Source organism: Chanos chanos, chromosome 3 (assembly GCF_902362185.1).
Source record: "Chanos chanos chromosome 3, fChaCha1.1, whole genome shotgun sequence".
Classification (NCBI taxonomy): domain Eukaryota; kingdom Metazoa; phylum Chordata; class Actinopteri; order Gonorynchiformes; family Chanidae; genus Chanos; species Chanos chanos.
Window position 1 is genome coordinate 49601525 of NC_044497.1, and position 19380 is coordinate 49620904.

A 19380-nucleotide genomic window follows, 5' to 3' on the forward strand; every position below is an offset into this window, starting at 1 on the left:
CTGCGCTAACCATAACCATAACCATAGTGTCATGTAGTAGGCGTGTCGTGTAGTCCTGTGAATCCGCAGTTAGCCCTACAAAGAGAGGCCTATCGGCAAGTTCAACATTGCTCCGTGTATACTCTAAGAATCGAGTGTTAATTGTTATCTAACAATGGCACAGGAGTTCGTGAAGGCACAAATAAAAGGTGACAAAGTTGTCTTATTCTTGAAACCCTCGTGCCCCTACTGCGTCCTCGCTAAAGATGTTTTATCAAAGTACAAATTCAAGCAGGGACATTTGGAGTTCATCGACATTAGTGGACGGAATGACATGAGCGGTATTCAGGACTATCTGCAACAGATTACTGGAGCTCGGACTGTAAGTAGTCATTATTTCGTTCATTGCTTTTATAGTACCATTTACTGTTGTGTTCACGAGGAACATCGAAGAAAATCATTTGTAAACAGGCAATCGAAATTCTTCCCTCACTCGTAACGGAACTTCCCTCACTTGGAATTCCCGACGGATATAGCTCATAGTTTCAACAAATTAATTTGTCAGAGAGAACCCTTTTTCTTTATAATATTAAGTAAAATACGCGAGAGAATGAAAAGTAGAGTCACATGGCCTTGGTTCTGGCAATCTTTGTTAAATAAGGAGTAGAGGTTTAGGCACCATCTGTAAAGTCTTCTTCCTTTCAAGCTAAGGCAAGAGCTCACAACCTTTATTTTGCTTCCTCTGTTGAATTAACATCCATAAATGAGATAAACGTTTCTTTTCGGTCAGGTTTAATTAAACTGTTAATGCATCAGTTTGATGTTCTATCTTCAAAGCTTGGACTTAACCCTCGTGTTTGTGTGTGTGTGTGTGTGTGTACATGTTCAGGTGCCACGAGTGTTTATAGGCGAGAAATGTGTTGGGGGAGGCAGTGATGTGGCAGAGCTGGATAAGGAAGGGAAGCTGGAGGGGATGCTGCAGTCCATTGGAGCCCTACAGTGAACGCATGCGTTGCCCTGGTATTAAATGCATTATAAAATTCTATAAAAACTGGCAGCTCTGCAACATGACCTCTTGCCGCTCCCATTTTCTCCTCTTCTTCCTCCACCCCCACCCCCTCTCCTTGTTCAAGTAAAAATATAAATATTTATTGCAAGATGAGAATGGATAGAGTAAACTCACACAAATATATTCCAACAAAAAGAGACCCAAAAGTCTTTCGAAAACATCTTTTATTCAGCATAAGATGGAGATCAACAGAACTGCACTAAACTACAGGCAGCCAAAATAGGCTCTTAGTCCACCACATTGACTGCACTAGACAATCCACATGCTGGATGCATATTGCATACATTTACAAATAAAAATCTCAGATGTACATGTTACAAAAATAGTTTGCATCCCTTCAGATTATAATCTCATGACAAAAAATAAATATTTGAGGTGGATTTTTTTTTCCCCCAAGTTTATTTTTGGAAGATTATCACAGATCAAAGAAACTTTCACCATGAAAGAGCATGGCTGCCCATGAAAGTATCAATAATAATAATAATAATAATAATAATACTCTCTAGAGAGGATGATGTTATTCCTACCCTGTTCAACACTTTGGGGTTTCAGTACAGCTTTGAGTAATGTAATGGTACAGAACAATCTGCAAACAGGCTGAGTCATGACCTTTCAGGTTGAAAGGACATGACCGCACCAGCTCTCCATACTGAGAGCCCATGTGTCTGCCCTCCATCGACACGACATCCTGCCCAGTGGCTCTGGACAAGTTCAAGGCCAAATAATGTTATCCTCTCTAGGCCTCCTGAGACAATGTGGCAGTTCACTTTCCTGATAAACAATGACAGATCAGAATTTGGGTAGATACAGTATGTAAGAAAACCCACTCTTTGGCGGAGAGGATGTAGACTTTCCGTCTGAACGCTGTCTAAATTCGGTCTGAATTTTCTGACAGTCTGTCCTCTTTGTTCTTTCGTTTTTGTTTTTGTTGTTTTTTTTTCTTTCCTTCTTTCTCTCTGCCTCCTCGGACCGTCTCCAGGGTGCCGCGCGGAGGGTCACATGATGCTGCAGCGGGATTTGCGCAGTTGCCGTCTGCGTTGCTGGTACTCGCTGAGCTCTTGCAGATATCCTCTAGAGGGCCAGCGCAGTCGCTCCACCTGTTCCCGCTCCTCCTCTGCATAACGATGCCAAGATAATATTAAGCTTTCTTCCCACAACAGTCGATTTACCATACCTTTTATTCCTTAACTTTTCTCTGTGGTTTAATGTTTACCAGTGTAATGGGTTCAGTGTGACCTTTTTTTTCTTGACTCTTTGTTACTGGATGTTAATTTGATATATCAACGTCAAAATATGTTTACTCATACTCTATGGTTCAGGTCTTTCAAAAGGGAATATAACCATGATTGTAAAAGCGTGAAATGTTTGCATGTACAATCCGTCCATCCCAATCTTAAACAAAGCCTGTTTCTTTTTTTCCTCAATAAAATTATACCAATGAAAGCAATGAATATGCGTAGATGAGCTACTCTCTTTGGTAACTGTTACTCTGAATTCTTTAACTAGCACAATGCAAAAATTAGTCTAGGCAACATCTATTGTTTACTGATTGAAATGTACTGAAACATTTAAATATTTGAAAGTAGTTTAAGTGCTTCTTACAAATTTGTCTGAGGTTAAAAACTAGACAATGAAATGTACGATTCAGCATAACATAAATACATTAGTACACTAAATCAGCTATCTCCACTTCAATTTGTATTTTAAAATGAATTTAACATTTCTGTTTCCACACCATTTCATTTTGGCAGGCCTATTTATTCATGGAGTTCAGTGAATCAGCCAAGATACGACTAATAAATGATGAAATAATATTCAGTGCTAAGTAAGGAAGTCCTTTTTAGGAGCTGAATGCGTCACTAGGTGAAAGTACAAGAAAATAAGATACTAATGGATTTTGTTCCTGCTTTTTAAGACCTAAATCAACAACTTTGACTGTTCTCTTCCACATCACTGGATAGACCTCTCACCTGATAGCTCCAGGAAGTCAGGCTTGTGACTGAAGATCAAGTAATTATTGGCAATGAAGTGTAGGAGCCAGACATACAGCTGGTCAGCATTGTGGCACTGACATTGACAAGAGAATGAGAGAGAGGAAGAACAAAAAGGTGTATTTGAATATCATTTGACATCCAAAGTTTCTCTATCTCTTTATCTCTCAATGAGTAGCCTAGAGAATCCAACAGAAATATACTTTATCACAGTGTAAGCTGGGTGGCGCTAGTGGAGAAGTTTGATTTGTTGGTTGTTCTTGACTGCAGCTCAGACAATGAAAGGATCCAAAGCTAATAAAATTCCAATCCACTCTAGGCCTCTCTGGGGTCACTGTGCACTGAGATGTCAGCAAGGGATGTGAAATCTCTCAGGATTACTCAATCAGTAATATTAGAGGCTCACAAACGGCACCACAAAACTGACCTTTGCCCTCTTAAGCAGCCGGATCACGCTGATGCCTGTAGACGCCAGCTCTCGACTGGGCATGCTTTGAAGATATGCGCAGACACACACTTCACACAGGTGCTGCAGACGTTTTACCTGGTACATCTCTGCGCATACGAGCACAGCCATAGCCTGGAGCACACTAGCTAAACACACATACAGGCACACGCACACACACAAACAGACATACACGCATATACACATTCATATCCCCAAGTCAATCGTCTCCTTTCTATACCCAGCAATCAATCAATCAATCAATCAATTTACCTGTATAAACCAATGACAATATTTGACAGTCTTTAATCCCAGTCTGCTGTCTGTTTTAATGAACACTTTTCAAAGGTCATCATCATCATCATCATCAAATCCTGTAAATGTCCATGAGCTGCTAGACTGGTTCAGCAAGAGAGGAAGTCTGACATTCTGAACCTCCCACACAGAATAATACACCACATGGCTGAAACTGTCAGATTTGCATTAATAAGCAAGTTAATTCTGTCAGACAGACATAACTTAAGCAAGACACCACCCACAGGCTATTAAAAACCATAGAATATCTCCCTTAGTACCAGGTCATATGACAGGACTATTCTATGATTATACGTTGCATCCTAAACAAATAGTGAAGCATATTATTTGTTTAATATACCAAATATTACTGACTGTGCCAAATGTAAAAGAAATGACAGTAAATGTGAAGAGAAAATTCAAATATAATTACCTCGATAACCAGCAGTCATTTAACCCTGTTCTACCTGTATTGTGATTATTGATCTATTCATTAATAACTAAAAAAAACAACAAAAAAAACATCTGCAGCAATAAAACACATTTAGGAAAGGAGCTCTGTAAAGTATCATGACAGGAATGTTCATTTGAACAAGGACAATACAAACTAGTTTGAATGAGGATGTGAATCTAACCCCAGACATGCAGTATGTTTAGATGCATTCTGTAGTCGGGCCATGAAAAGGTGTTCTGTGCACTGCTTGTCCAGACTGTATTTCTCTTACCTGGGCAGCAGGTGTCAGTGTAGAGGTACTCCAGGAAGGACAGGAAGGTGTCTGAGGAAACGCCGTGAATGGGCACCACACGACTCCGTGCCTCCGCATATTTGCCACTGAACATTGCCGCCATGACGTCACAGCGTGCCACAAGTACCGCCCTGTGAGCTGGGAGAACACTCCCTGAAAGACATGCAGAGTCGGCCTCTTAAAAACAAACACACACACACACACACACACACACACACCGATCATGACACATGAGCTCTCACATGAACCGTACTGACTCCAACATCTATAAACTCTTGTGTGTGTGTGTGTGTGTGTGTGTGTGTGTGTTTGCGTGCACATGTGTGTGTGTGGGTACGTCTATGTAAACCGAACCCTCAGAGTGACTTGCCTTGCACCATAAAGATGACATCTGAGTAAAGAGGAGAGTTAAAAAGGTTGCCCAAGGTCTGGGGGCCTGGCATGGAGCGTGGTGTGGGGGTGTCCCTGGGACCCTGCACACAAAACAAGTTCACCCTTTGCCAGAGATCATGACTCAACATCATCATCTTTAGATCTAATCTGTGAGGCAAACACTACATTCAGGTATCCAGACATTGAAAATCAAAGTCACTAAGGACATTGTTAAAGGACACTTAGGACTCTCTTTTAATGTGATTATGTGTGTCTCAGTGGCATCCAAATGGCCTTGGCTTATAACGGTTTCATCCTGACGGTCTGTACTGCCTCACTTTACTGACAGTGGACCTAATGGATAATTTATTCAATTATAATAGATGTCCCCATGGATGTATCTTCTATCAGAGGAAGTGCGTGCCCTGTCCATTAGACAGTTACCTTTTCTCTCCCTACAAAAGAGCGTATTCTGTCCATCAGCTGAGCCACTGCAAGGGGCTTCTTCAACTTCTCAGCCACTGCCTCTTCAAGGTACTCCCATTCCCATGCTCCTGTGTGTGGAAGCACACATACACACACATACACATACACACACACAAACGCAAACAAACACAAACATGAACACACACCAAAACCACACACACACACACACACACACACACACACACACACACACACATGAACACACACCAAAAAAACCCACACATACACACACACACACAGAGACTCATAATGGTTTGTAAATATACCACAGTGACATGTGCGTGATACATCTACCTCGTGCCTCATGACATTTCAGTTTGGCTGCTGGGGAGTTTAGCAGATGCGTGGTAAACAAGCACACTGTCAGTGAAGACCATTGCTAGCACAACTTCAAATACATTAACTAAGCCTTCACAATCTCAAAGATTAAGCCAAATGCATATACTGTCTCCAGTAAAACAATATATCTGGGTAAACTCCTTGTGGTGTATTCAACAACCATTGTAAATCTAGCTGTATCAATCCATTATAATGTCATTCCCCTACACAGCATTTACCACAGTTATAATTACACAAAGAAAATGGCACTTTTGCACTGAGGTTTGCAAGATTATTTTGTCATCTGTGTCAATACTCAAACTAGTGCCTGTCATAACAAGTGCATAATTTGACATTAATGCCCATTAAAAAACATGACCCTTTGACAAAGCTGACACGCCTAATATTTGGATCTATGATCTTTGATGACGACGCAGGTCCAATCCAAAACTTGTCCTGCTTTCTCAAACTGCCATATCGGCTTTACATCCTGAGTCATAACAGGAGTATTATATCATTTTTATGAGACAGATATCTCATTACCAACCTGTCAAATAAAGCGCTTGCTGCATTGTAATGCTTTCCTTTAACAATTATCATGACGTTAGCATTGGGTTTTTCACCGCCCTCCTGCACATGCTAAGCTAATTTTCTTGTGAAAACACATTGGATGTGTTTCTGTGCATCGCTTCTTTAACGGTAACTGCTGTCCTTGGAACAGAGGAGTTGACCAGTCCCTGTGTGCTTTATCTATGTATCTCCAGGGAGACGATGACCTCATCAGCAGTCACTTCACCCTCTTAGTTCTATCTGTGTCCTAATGCTGATAAATGTGTCCAACACACTTAATATATCTCTTCTGGTCATAAAATCCAAGACCCCATGGTCAATGAGGCGTAGTTTGACCAATGCTTAATCAGTTCTTATTGAAAAACCTGACCAATGGGCAGCAACTGTCATTTTATGAGTTTTCATATCATACTCTGCGGACATTTTTTGATCTCCATGGAGCTTTTTTCACACTTTCATTTTCAACTGATGATATAGACACAGAGACACAATCCCACATTCAACGCCACACGTTCACGGCTACACATCCCACACAGAAACACATATAGCTTATCTTTCTCTCTCTCTCTCTCTCTTTCTCTCTCTCTCTCTCTCTCTCTCCCTCTCTCTCTCTCTCTCTCTCTCTCTCTCCCTCTCTCTCTCTCTCTCTCTCTCCCTCTCTCGCTCTCTTTTTCTCCCTCTCTCTTTCTCTCCCTCTCTCTCTTTCTCCCCCTCTCTCTCTCCCTCTCTTTCTCCCCCTCTCTCTCTCTTTCTCTCTCTCTCTTTCTCTTTCTCTCTTTATCTCTCTCTCCCGCTCTCTCTCTCTCTCTCTTTCTCTCTCTCCCCATTTCTTCATCCTGCACACTTTCAAACATGCTTATGTACACTCCCTCTCCTCCTCTCCTCTAGCCGTCTCTGCCCCCCCCCCACTCTCTCTCTCTCACTCGCTCTCTCTCTCACACACATACACACAAACACACACATAATTCTCGAGAACCTTCAGCCTGTGGTAGCCTAATCAGTCTCAGACCCCCAGGGCACCATAAAGCCCTCTGCAGCCGCTCTCTCACATGCATGCAGAGGACCGGGAATCAGACAGGGACCAACATCCACATATAAAACACCCCTGATAATGAACTGCTCCCATAAGCACAAGCACAATAGAGACTATACGCACACCGTTAGAGTGATAAGGAAAGGATGAGAATGGTATTTCTTCTGTCACCTAATGAATTACAAACGGGTGATTTAGGAAAGAGAGAACAGCAAGTGAATACCGCTGAGGACAATACACAGACTACTCTGGCAATGCAAAAACCATTTCATTTAAAAAGAGCTCTGTTCCACCTGAAACACTTTACGAGGGGGATCACTAGTCAAACATATTTTAATATTGCATTGCATTTAAAAACATTTAATTAGATCAATGATATACCTCTTTATAGAGAATAGCCAAAAGCTATAAAACGTATCATTATCCAGTTCCCACAAATCCCCATCCCTGCTCTGTTTCCTTATTGAAAAATCAGCTTTAATATTTCAAACACCAGCACTGCTAACTCACCTCTGTAGAGAAACATCAGTGTCTCCCACAGGCATATGCACAACAGTGGATCCTTCACCACCAGTCTCGAAAGACGCCCGCTGAGATGCCCGTCTGGTCGCGGCAGGTCGTCCATGCCCCCGTCCCAGGTGGAGAGGAGAGAGTGGGGGCCGTCCCGCTCCCGGCAGGCGCAGCGAGAGGTGGGCCGCTCTCGGGCCTGCCTCCCCACTAACAGCTGTCTGAAGTAAGGACTAACGGCGCACAGCACGGCCGCATGCGCCCACCCAAGTTCCCTCCCAGAGTCCCCGGCATAAAACACCACGTCAGCAAACTGCCCCCCACGTTCCAGCAGCCACTGCATGTCCTGAGAGAAGCTGGACTCCTCCACTCTCACAGGAGGAAGACGTGCTGGGAGAATCATAGGATGTGAAGGAGAAGAGAGAGAGAGAGAGAGAGAGAGAGAGAGAAAGATAGACAGGGAGAGACAGATAGAGCAGGTGAAGGAAACAGAGCAGTGAGGAGTGAAAGGAGGAATATGGAAGACAAAGAGAATAAGGAACAAGATGGGAATCAAGAATAATGAAAATCGCAAAGGAGTAACAAGGTTAAAAAGTGCAATTGATAGGCATACGTATGTACATCACTATCATGATCATATTTCTGATAGATGACTGCTGTATATGCATGCACCTCATCACTTTTTATGACTGCTCATTTTTGGCCTTGCCAACAGAGCTTTCTAGGATTCAATATCCTTCAATTTAATGGCATCTATATAAAAAAATAAAACAATTAAAAAAAAGCGAAGTGGTGCCCTGCTGGATTAGTACCAAGAAACTACAAAGAGTCTTTGAGTATGTTTTTTTGTAAGTGTCAGTCTTCATATCAAAGTCCATCCATCAAAGACAGTTTAAACTTCACTTTCTTAAAAAAGTTTTAGCATGGTGTCTATAATCATTAAAGGTCTTACTTTCTTACACTTTTTTTTCTTTATTACTAATGAGCATTGCTGGAAACCTTTAGTCTTTTCTCTAAACCCACGGGAGCGAATCATTATTCATGAACAAAAAGCTTTTAAGCTCTAAACTACTAAGAACTGAAGTGATTTTGTCAGCTCTAAATAAGCAGTTTTTCCTCTATGTCCCTATAATTAATTCACAAATGCAAATAGCATATCAAGTCAATCTAGTATTTGTCACAACATCCAAATTATTATTTTTGATATTGCAGAAGCTTAACGTACCTCAGCTGCAGCTTTAGTACAACAGTACTTGGTTAGAAGAATAGTGTTCAGTTGTTTACTTATGTATATGACGCAGTCAACTTTAATCTGATTTTCTTTTGTTCACTATACTGTATAATTTCAATACTGTTCATAATGTTACATTTTCAGTTAAATCTTTCATAGCTCCCTCCAACCAACACAGGGGAGAAAAACTCAAAACAATTTTAGTGTAAAATTTTGCCAGATTTAAAGGTTTAAATTTGCTTGTGTGTAAACGCAACAAGAAATATTTTTTTGGTTTGAAAAAGCCATAGTGTTAAGATTATTACAAATATTACTGCCCCAATCTCTACATAATGTTAATTAAGAAATTTGCAATACTTCTATAGAGTACAACTTTATCCTGTTATACTAATTAGTTCTCACCTGGCTGCTCTAAATGTGGGGGGCGGGGCTCATTTACCCTGTGGCCCCGCCTTTTATCTGGCCGCTCCTTAGCCTTCTGTTTCAGACACTGAATCATGAAGTATTCCAACTAAACAAAATACAGGCATGAACATTAATATTTAAACACACACACACACACACACACACACACACACACACGTGCAAAGGCAAGAGCTCTCCAGCACTCTACAGTTCATTACTGCCATATAAATACTATTAACCCAAACCATATAAATACAACTGTACTCCTACCATTTCATCACCCATAAAAACAAAGTGACGAGCAATAACAATAGCATTTTGGCTGATGCTCTCTAGCATCAACACTCACCACGCTGCCAAAGTAGCGTCCCACAAAAAAGTTGTTTAAGGATGGAAGCTCCAGGTAAGTGGCTCCCAGGTCTCGGGACAGCTGGAGACCCTCGCTGTGAGGCACACAGCTGCTCCAGTCTGACGCACAGAGCGGACACGTGCACGGAGGACCCTCATCTGAGGAGGATGACACACAGTGACATAATGCAGAGAGAGCAGATGCTCCAATCTGATATGACATGACACATGCACTCAATGGCAAATCTTTCACAGTCACAATCGAATAAATCCTCAGAGGTATGAGACACAGTTTGACAGACAGACAGACACACACACACACACACACACACATGCACACACATTCACACACACGCACGCACACCCACACACATTGCAACACACACGAAAACACAGTGCAACTCACAGTGCAGCTCATAATTATTGCAAACATGTATTGATGTTGGGGAAACTCATCCACTGAGACAAAAGAGGCCTTGGTTCACATGCAAAGCATATTCACATGCAAGCATATGGGGCAAGTAGATTAGAGTTGCTCCTATACAATGCCAGCTGATGTATACATTAACACATATTTGTGTGTGTGTCTTTTAAAATGTTGTATTTTACTTGATTTTATGCATTATATGTATTCTATTCTTCAACTTTGTTTTTATTTCATTTTACTGGGTTTTATTTTCCATCATATGTTCTATCTTATTTTCCCTGCTTTTATGTTCATTCATGTGAAGCACTCGGTGCATGTAATATCTTTACTGTAAAGTACTGAGCTGCATTTCTTGTGTGAAAATTGTCATACAAATAAAGTTTATTGTTATTATTATTATTATTACTATTATTATTATTGTGTGTGTGTGTGTGTGCGCGCGCGTGTGTGTGTGCGTGTGTGTATGTATGTAAACTCAGGCATACACACACACACACACACATATAAATCTACTCGCCCCCTATATGTGTAAACAGTCTGTAGAAAGCGAGTCAGGGAGTAAGGAAGCGAGAGAGCGAAAGACCAACGGGAGGAGGGATGCAGAAGGATGGGAAAAGCCCAAGGGGAAAAAAGAGCAGGGAGGGGAGAGGGGGGAAAAGGAGAAAAGGAGGGAGAAAGAGTGTAAGTAAGGAGGAAGGGAGAGGATGGCCAGCTCACTGCCACGGTGAGGGATGAATCATGCAGCCAATAAGAGCTAAGGCCTGGAGAGCAGGGTAGACAAACGTCAAGGGGGAGTGTAGTCTATGTGCACTGCTTTGAGTCTGACCTAGGTCTTCTCTGCCAGGCAACAGGCCATAGTGCACAGTTATCATACCCAACATTCACTGAGGTCTATCTTTAGCTTTTGAAACACAAAGCTATGGCTGCAAATTCCTTCCACTGGCTCATTAAAATGTGTCTATTAGCCTTCCAGCATAAATGCTAAAACAGACTCAAACCACGTATTCATTAATTATATATCTCAAAGGTCGCAGGCCGAAACGCTCTGAGTTCCTTCTTCGTGGGTAAATGCAAATTAAATTTTCACACTAAGTACTCTAAATTTGCACAGCTGAAATGTTGATCTAAAAACATGTTCAGCAATATTTCTTGTGCAATAGGTTACGTTCATTTCCAAGACGCTGTGCTAAATATATTTAAAGTAAATACACTGAAACATTGCATTCCTTAATCTTAAAACTTTGGGATAAAAGCGATTTTGCATTTAATTAATGCCATGCATTTTTAACTAGTTTACCACAACAAAACTTAAGGCCAAATGACTTCAGGCTCCATGTGGTCCCCAAAAAATCTGAATTATGAGCCTTGAGTATACTGTAATTGCTGTAAATATTTGGTGTGGTTTTGGGGTAAGCATGGGGTGCTGTTTTGATTCATGACACTTTGAAATTTAATCTATAAATAAAATTAAAGAAACAAAGAATCACCACATAAGTTACAGACGAATATACCAATCCAATAGGATCTCATAAAGACAGCTGTTTCCCCACCCTAAGATCCTTACAACATTGCAGTTATCATTAAAATGTAGAATCTTTAAGATGAAAAAAATCTGCCAGCAAACTAGTTTGGCCAAAATGTAACTAATAAACCATTGGAATCATTACCAAAAAAAGCCAACATTGTTTGACAGACTCCCCACAACGCAGTACTCACAACAGATGATTAGAAAAAAAAAAAAATCACGACAATGCTAACCAAGGGCTTGTGCAATGAGTAAACAGAAATGGACAAAACCAGTCATGTCTCACCATTCAGACGTGCCCCCACTGCCACCAGAATGACAGGCACCCCCCAGTGACGCAGGAGAGGTCGGAGTCGCGGGGCGTAGCCATTTCGCACCTGCTGGAAGGCCAGTTTGTCGTTCACCGAGTATTTGATGACCACAATATCAGCCTGCTCCAAAACACTCCGCACACTGGCCCAGTCGCTGTCCAACAGATCCTGGAAGATGAAAGAGGGGATTTAAATGGGCATGTCTTGGCAGCGACGCGTGCAGGATTAAAGCCTCTTCCCGAGGCACCAACCTCATTCAAAAAAATCATAGCAGTCTAATGATACAAATGTCCTTGTGAAAATATACACAGTGGTATTCTATGAAATAAACGCTCTGGTAAGGATACTGGCCTTGACTGCAGAAAGATGATGAAAGTGAGGTTACGCATGGAGTAGGGTATTACCTCAGAGTTAAGGTAAGAGTTAAATTTTGGTTAAAAAAGAAAAGTGATCTACTCAATGTTTACACAAAGCTACTTCAGCTGTATTCCACCACAAAAAATAAATAAATAAATAAATCCATACTCACCCAGCTTGGGCAATCCCGCACCATAACCCTGACGTCTCCAAACACTCGAGACTGGTATTCCATAAAGGCAGGGTTTAGGGGGTGTCTCGATGGTGTAGCAGAGTTGGGCAGGGTGCTTTCTAGGTCACAAGCTCCATGCCCAAGGTAGCTCCATAGCAGTCCCCCCTGAACCTGACCCTGACCGGCAGCATCATCCCCGGGGCCCACGCCTCCAGGACACTCACTTCCCAGAGCTACTATGTGAATAGACCTGCAGGATTCCGTAAGACACAGGACCGTTATGAATTATACTTGTCCTGCTTAAACACAGATAGCTTTGAATTCATCTATTTCACATCGTTCTGATGGACTGAATATGGGGATAACAGATGAGATTTGAGACAAACATGGGACGAGCTTAAAAATGCAGCATAAAGTCCCAGCGCTTTCTCTCCCTTATTAACTATGTCTATCACGCTGTAATTGCATCTCATTGTCATTGAACGAATGACAAAGACAAAGCTGCGCCTGTTTAAAACGAAGATAAATGTAGACAATGTATACAAAATTAAATCAGAATTATTATTATTATTATTATTATGATTATTATTATTATGATTATTATGTGTGCATAGGATTAACAGACCATTCATCTCAATTTAATTCTGCGTCGTTAAATGGAGTTCAGTCAGTCCCAAATTGAAGAAGCCTGTTAACTTACATGGTCACCACAGCTCGTGGCTGAATAAAGCTTGGCGAGCACGTACTTCAGCGGTACGTTTTCACATCAGTCTTCGTTGAGGTTTTCCGCAATGAAGGTCGACCACGCTAATCCTTCTCGTCTGGGGATCAACAACGCTGTGAAAAAGCTTGAGTTTCGCCTTCTTGCGTCCCCCTTTACCGTCGTCCATTCATTAAACAAACATCTGTAGTTGAGTGTCCTGTGCGCATTGCTCCTATGAGCAAGCAAGGAGGTAAACACAGAACCAAGACGCAGTCAATTGATCCAGCACCTTGTAACCCTGGCACTGCGCTAAAAGAGAAACAAGTTGACACGCGGTTAAAACATAAAAATGTAAAAAATCGTTTTCTTCGATGTTTTCGGAACTCATGCCACTGTTTGAGCCATGACGACTGACGTCACCAAAACTAAGTGGAGCGTTCATTCGCCGTGGATAATAAAGTAGAGAGTCTGTAGAGGAGAAAAGCGAGGGATCAAACAGCCACCGTGCAGACGTGGAGAGTTGGTGCTCCTGACTCAGCAAATGAAAGGACGCGGCTACAATTACAACAGCACATCAGCGGCTGCCTGAATTACAATGTGCACCCAGAATAGCGTTAGCGCGGTCCGAACATTTCAGCGTCAGTATTTTTCGCCCGTTTCCACTGATCCTATTATTATTCTAAGACCGTAAATGAAAAACACATGAGTTCTCAAATCCTTAAACAAATAAAGGGGCTTTGTATGTAAAGCGCAACAGCCTACTGCGTTAACGTAAAATGTTTATATGAAGCAGGTATAAACACGACCACCGGGTAAAGCACTGTACTTTAAGTTACCAGTGAGTCGGAAAGCAAGCCTCTTTGTATATACCAGCGGTGCATATGACGGAAATTTATTGGATGAGCATCGTGCATTTATCCTTGCACGTGACTGTGACTTGTTTTGTACACATCATGTCTTCCTTTAATTTATTTATCTTCTATTTTCGTATGTTGAACGGCTTCGCTGTTCTCAAATTAAAACGACCGGTCATGCTCCTGGATGAGGCAAGGAGATTTGCGTCAAGTAAATCCTAGAGGTCTCGCTGAATAGAGCAATAAGGAGCCTTTTACAAGGGCACAGTTAAGTGTACACTCTCAAAACAAAAGACAGATGATTAACTTTGGGGAAACAAAAGTGGCAGAAACTGTGACACGGCTGGTAGGAGCAGTGGAAAAATAGACCTTTCTAAGTAAAATGATATTGCTTTAACGCAAGGGACTTGATAGTCTGCCATAAATATTTACAAGGTCAGTGCAAAATGTAATAATGAAGGCTGGAATGAGAAGGAAAAATAAAAAGCTTCTCTCCACTGTTCTCCACATCAGTGTGAAAGATGTAGGCCTAACACAAGAAAAATTACAGACAGGTAATATTTATAAGACGGTTGTTTCTAATGTATGACCAATATATGTCTAAAGAACAAATGATTTAAAATGTGGCTTTTGAGCTGCACACAGACTGTTGGCAGCTTATAGTACTTTGATATTCATATTTCATTTTCTCTTTGCAATTTCTCCCTCTCTCTCTCTCTCTCCCTCTCTCAGTCATATGTATCCAGAACATCCTCATTCCTAACCGCCTCTTAATGTTAAATAGGTCGAACTGAATCTACATTTAATTCCAAATCCTAATCTGCAACCCACCACACCCCAGGATTTCAAGATTTTTGTCTCAGATGACTTCATTAAAGGGAACTGTATATTAGCCTATGTAGTACACCTTATACAGATTGTGTAAAATGTCCTTTGTAGTAAAATAATGCTTCAGTTTTTTAATGTTACATTAAAAAAATGTAATAGCATACTCACAGTGAATAAAACCTTTGCTGTCTGTTTATCATGTGTTTCTGTTAATGCACATCTATTCTACCTCTTATTGCTATCGATCATCCAAGGACTGCAAGGAAGAAAAAAAAAAAGAAAGAGAAAACAGAGGAAACTCATTACATACCACCTCTTACATCGCTCAGTAACAAAAGAAAAACATGTAGTAACAAAAGAGCAGTTGCATTGTTAGAGTACTGTGAGTTAGTGTAGGTCATGTGTGGACCATAGACTTATTCACACATGAGTACACATTCATATTCTCACCCCACTGAACCCTGTTATTCTGCAGGCTAAAAAGAAAAAGAAGAATGTTCATTATCAAACACTTACTATAATTATTCACCATTTTGCAGAAGAAAAATCAGCTTATTGAGTCTATCCACGTTGTTTACTTACTTTATACTTTATTAAAGTTTACGCACCTACAACATCTTCAAATAAAGTATTTCTCCAATGTCTTTAATTCTGACGTGTTAGAGCACTGATAAAACATGCCTCAGAGAAGGTATAAAATGTGAAGTTTGTGATCATCCTCCAACTGATCTAGCTTCTTCAAAAAAACAAAGTATTCTATTTTTTTTTCTCTTAGCTCAAGTCTCGCAGACTACAGTGTCTGATGTGCTGAATAAGATCAAAGTAGACTGGTCCAGTTTTCCTGACAACTCTCCTGACCCTCTGCACATCCTTCTCAGCTATGTCCTAGATCTGGCAACATGTGTTAGCGCACAGATAATAACTTGGCAACTTCAAACTTAAGTTTGCGCAGTGCAAAAATATAGAGAACATTCATTCATGTCCAAGACAGATTTGTCTGTAGCTAGCTAACCCATCACATTCTCTCTCTCTCTCTCTCTCTCTCTCTCTCTCTCTCTCTCTCTCAATCTGAAGTTGAATTCTTTGTCAAAGTACTGTACAGCTGGTTGATTTTGGTGGCTCCATGTGTTATTCATTTATGTTACAAGGAAGAGTGATTCGGTTATATTGTTAAACATTTGCCAAATGCATTCTGCCAGCACAATTTTGTAGGTAAGCAGACAAATTATTACACTGGTCTGCGAAGCAGGATTTCACTGTTCACAGAGAACCAGAGAGTGTATGTGGATATCCCCCTCAGATCAAGTGTCTATTATAGGAATACTTAGTGTGGCATGAGGTTAAGATAAAACAGCGTCAAGGAATTATTTTAAGACAGTTTTCTATGGTTTAAACCAACTTAATTTATATTTTAAGTAATCTTTGGAGTCCTTCCTAAAAATGAAAAATAACATCCCATGTTTAAATGTGCATGTGTCATCCATTAAATATAAAGTATTAAATATCTAGAGTCTGCATTGGATATGTGCTTCAGCAAATTTCCTGCCCCATCAAAGAATATGACTGTCACTTCAAACTGACTCAGAAATGGACTCAGAATAACTACCAGTTGTTTACAGAAATAACGATTAAGTTTGCAGGCCTTTCTCAGGTCTCAGGTGCCAACTCTAAGGGAAAAGTTAGAAGGTAGTCTACATGTCATATAAACATAATACCATGAAAATTCCCTGAAAATACCATGTGTAATAACACGAATGTGCTGAGATGCAGTTGAATCTCTCATACAGTTAAAACTCACTGTTTTGTTTCATTGTTTTATTGAACCCATTACACATAATATTGCTCCAAGTATACAAACTAATTGTCAATGACTGATAACATAACTTCGCTTTATTGGCCTAAGGTATCTATCGCATTGATGAGGTCATTCCGTCAACAGTCTGGATCGTCCAAAACATCTGGCTCCTCTAAATTTTTCTTCATCTCTTCTTTTCCTTTTTCTGTCTGATAATAGTCTGACTCGATCCACCCAGGGACTTCAGATAAAGTCACAAAGATGTCTCCATTCACCTCAGATACCTTGTGGACTCTCTGCTTTATCCCTTTGGAGTACCATCTGGCTGTGGGCACTTTCTCACGTGGATTGGTGGCCTTGTATATGCCTTCACCTTCTGCTATACTGATCTTGTACTTATGTTTTGGACAAACGATGCACAGCTTGTTGTTGAATTCCTGCATGGAAAAAAAAAACAAAAACAGTCTATGTTTTCCAAGCCCAAAGGTTAAATAAGTCAGAATATGTATGAGCAGCATGGAGAGAAGCTTGAGAATTAATTAGCAAAGAGAAAATGAGGAAAATGCCAAGACTGAGGAAATAAAGACAACACCGAGATTGGATTAAGTAAAAATGAAGAAGCAAGTTGTCTTATCACCTCAATATCTCCGTTTACTAGTGGTCCACCAGCATCTGTTGAAATAGAAAGTTGTGCTGCTGTAACAACAAACTCTTGTATTGGTAGCATGTAACCTTAAGACTTAAAAAAACAAACAAACAAAAAAAGCAAAAGCAGGCCTGGATTTTGTGTTGCATTTGTTGTAGCCAGGCTAACGTGAAACCCTGTAGATATGTGAAAAGCCCAGCCCCCACAGTAAAAGCATAGTCATGGATTACTGGAGAATGATGAAGTTGCTACATTGTCTCCACCTACTGGCTTCTTGCCATTTAGCTGAGGATAAAACCTACAGTGAATGTAATGATTCCCTTAAGCTTCAGGGAAATGAGGGAGTGTCCGATACTTACGGTAACAATATTGGTCCATGGCATAGAAGATGCCTTGATGGAAGACAACAAGTATATCTCTTCCATCTATTGTGGTGGTGATACGTTTAGCCTGAATAAGGTCCTCCTTCTTTCCTATAAAATATGAACTCGGAGCTCCTTCTTTCTTCTCTCCAGACATGGTAGGGTCCTGAGTAGAGCCTCTCCTTTCAGAATATTATCATCATATTCACATGTTAAGATTTCAAACACTTACAAATGTCACTACTGAAATGATATCAAATCATGTCTTTGCGTGCCGTTTCGCTCTAACTTCCAGTAATAATAAATAAAGTACACTGATGATAAACACGTGATGAAGGAGCAATACAACATACTCTGCCATTTATGCGGAGAATAATGAAATTTCAACAAAAAGAACATAGGCATTTTATTAATAATGCTCACATATTCTTACTCTCTCACTCACACACACACATATATACATACACACACACACATACATACATACATGCACGCACACACATTTAGTCTATATGTTGTCGACATATATGTGATATGTGCGGTACATATGTATACTCACTTACACACACACACATACACATATGTCATATGCATTCATACACAAATACATACATACACATATACACACATACATAGTGTCTCAGAAGGTCGCTAACATTATTTCTCTTTGGGTTCATTTATCAAACATGAGGAAAGGTCTACACAGACAGAGGTAACTGCGATTGGTAACTTCAAAGTCACAGTTTTCAGTCAGTTCAATTCAACTCAACATTTGTACACAACTCAACATTTGATTTCTAAGTTTGTCAAATGATGTATTTTAAAAAGTTCTTTTTAGCCGATATATACCGCCTTACCTTTAATTGGCTACTAGCTTGATCACGTACGCACGCTGCGGTGCAAATTCACACGAAGCCTATAGTGTAGTTTAAGGGAGTGTAGGAGCGCCTTTATCTCTGTACCAGGACAGGAGCGGTTTGCCCTATCAATAGCGTTGATCACGCTCCCCCCCCCCCCCCCCCCCCCAACGTGTTTAACGTTTTTATCTCAGTTTCCCAAGCCCAGTGGGACCCTCTAAAAGTGTCATGGCTAAATTTTTAACAAAATCCAGTGAATGTTTTCACTGATTTAACCAGCCACTGCCTTATGCATTCTGTTTTTGTAGAAATTATCGACAGGAAACAAAATATGACATCTTAGACAAAAATAGTGTAATAAAGTATAGCAGATGTATTTCTGATTGTTATTGACAAATACCATTGCTATTGAAATAAGTTTAAGTTTCCGTGATTGCACACAGACACTGTGAATTTGTCCTCTGCATTTAACCCATCCAACACACCATTAGTGAACACACACACCAGACGCAGGAGCAGTGGGCAGCATTCCTTGCGCCCGGGGAGCATTGGGGTTAAGTGCCAACCCTCCAGTCACAAGCCCGGTTCTCTAACCTTTAGACCACGGCTGCCCCTGGAACTGATGGGCCAGGGGGCACCAGGAGGATATATAACTAATGTTGGAACGTGGATCCGTGCTTCTATCTATTTACTTCTTAACGCGAAATGTGGGTTATGCAGGACAATTTTTTGACGTCTTGGTATGCATC

General features: G+C 40.7%; 3 protein-coding genes across 3 annotated transcripts; 1 reads left to right on the forward strand and 2 right to left on the reverse strand.

Moving 5' to 3' along the window:
- The first annotated feature begins 44 nt into the window (after positions 1 to 44).
- glrx (glutaredoxin (thioltransferase)) lies at positions 45 to 2499 on the forward strand. The gene is made up of 3 exons (XM_030768872.1): positions 45 to 361; positions 869 to 999; positions 2028 to 2499. The coding sequence occupies exons 1-2, from the start codon at positions 155 to 157 to the stop codon at positions 980 to 982; spliced, it is 321 nt and encodes a 106-aa protein (XP_030624732.1). The 5' UTR covers positions 45 to 154; the 3' UTR covers positions 983 to 999; positions 2028 to 2499.
- rhobtb3 (Rho related BTB domain containing 3) lies at positions 2030 to 13476 on the reverse strand. The gene is made up of 12 exons (XM_030768015.1): positions 13352 to 13476; positions 12587 to 12836; positions 12033 to 12225; positions 9796 to 9953; positions 9444 to 9552; positions 7814 to 8200; positions 5341 to 5450; positions 4891 to 4997; positions 4504 to 4673; positions 3467 to 3633; positions 3019 to 3115; positions 2030 to 2162 (listed from the first exon to the last, which is right to left on the reverse strand). The coding sequence occupies exons 1-12, from the start codon at positions 13474 to 13476 to the stop codon at positions 2044 to 2046; spliced, it is 1992 nt and encodes a 663-aa protein (XP_030623875.1). The 3' UTR covers positions 2030 to 2043.
- A 3427-nt stretch (positions 13477 to 16903) lies between these two features.
- On the reverse strand, positions 16904 to 17931 carry rfesd (Rieske (Fe-S) domain containing). Its single transcript, XM_030768016.1, has 3 exons — positions 17772 to 17931; positions 17404 to 17438; positions 16904 to 17203 (listed from the first exon to the last, which is right to left on the reverse strand). The coding sequence occupies exons 1-3, from the start codon at positions 17929 to 17931 to the stop codon at positions 16904 to 16906; spliced, it is 495 nt and encodes a 164-aa protein (XP_030623876.1).
- Positions 17932 to 19380: the final 1449 nt, after the last annotated feature.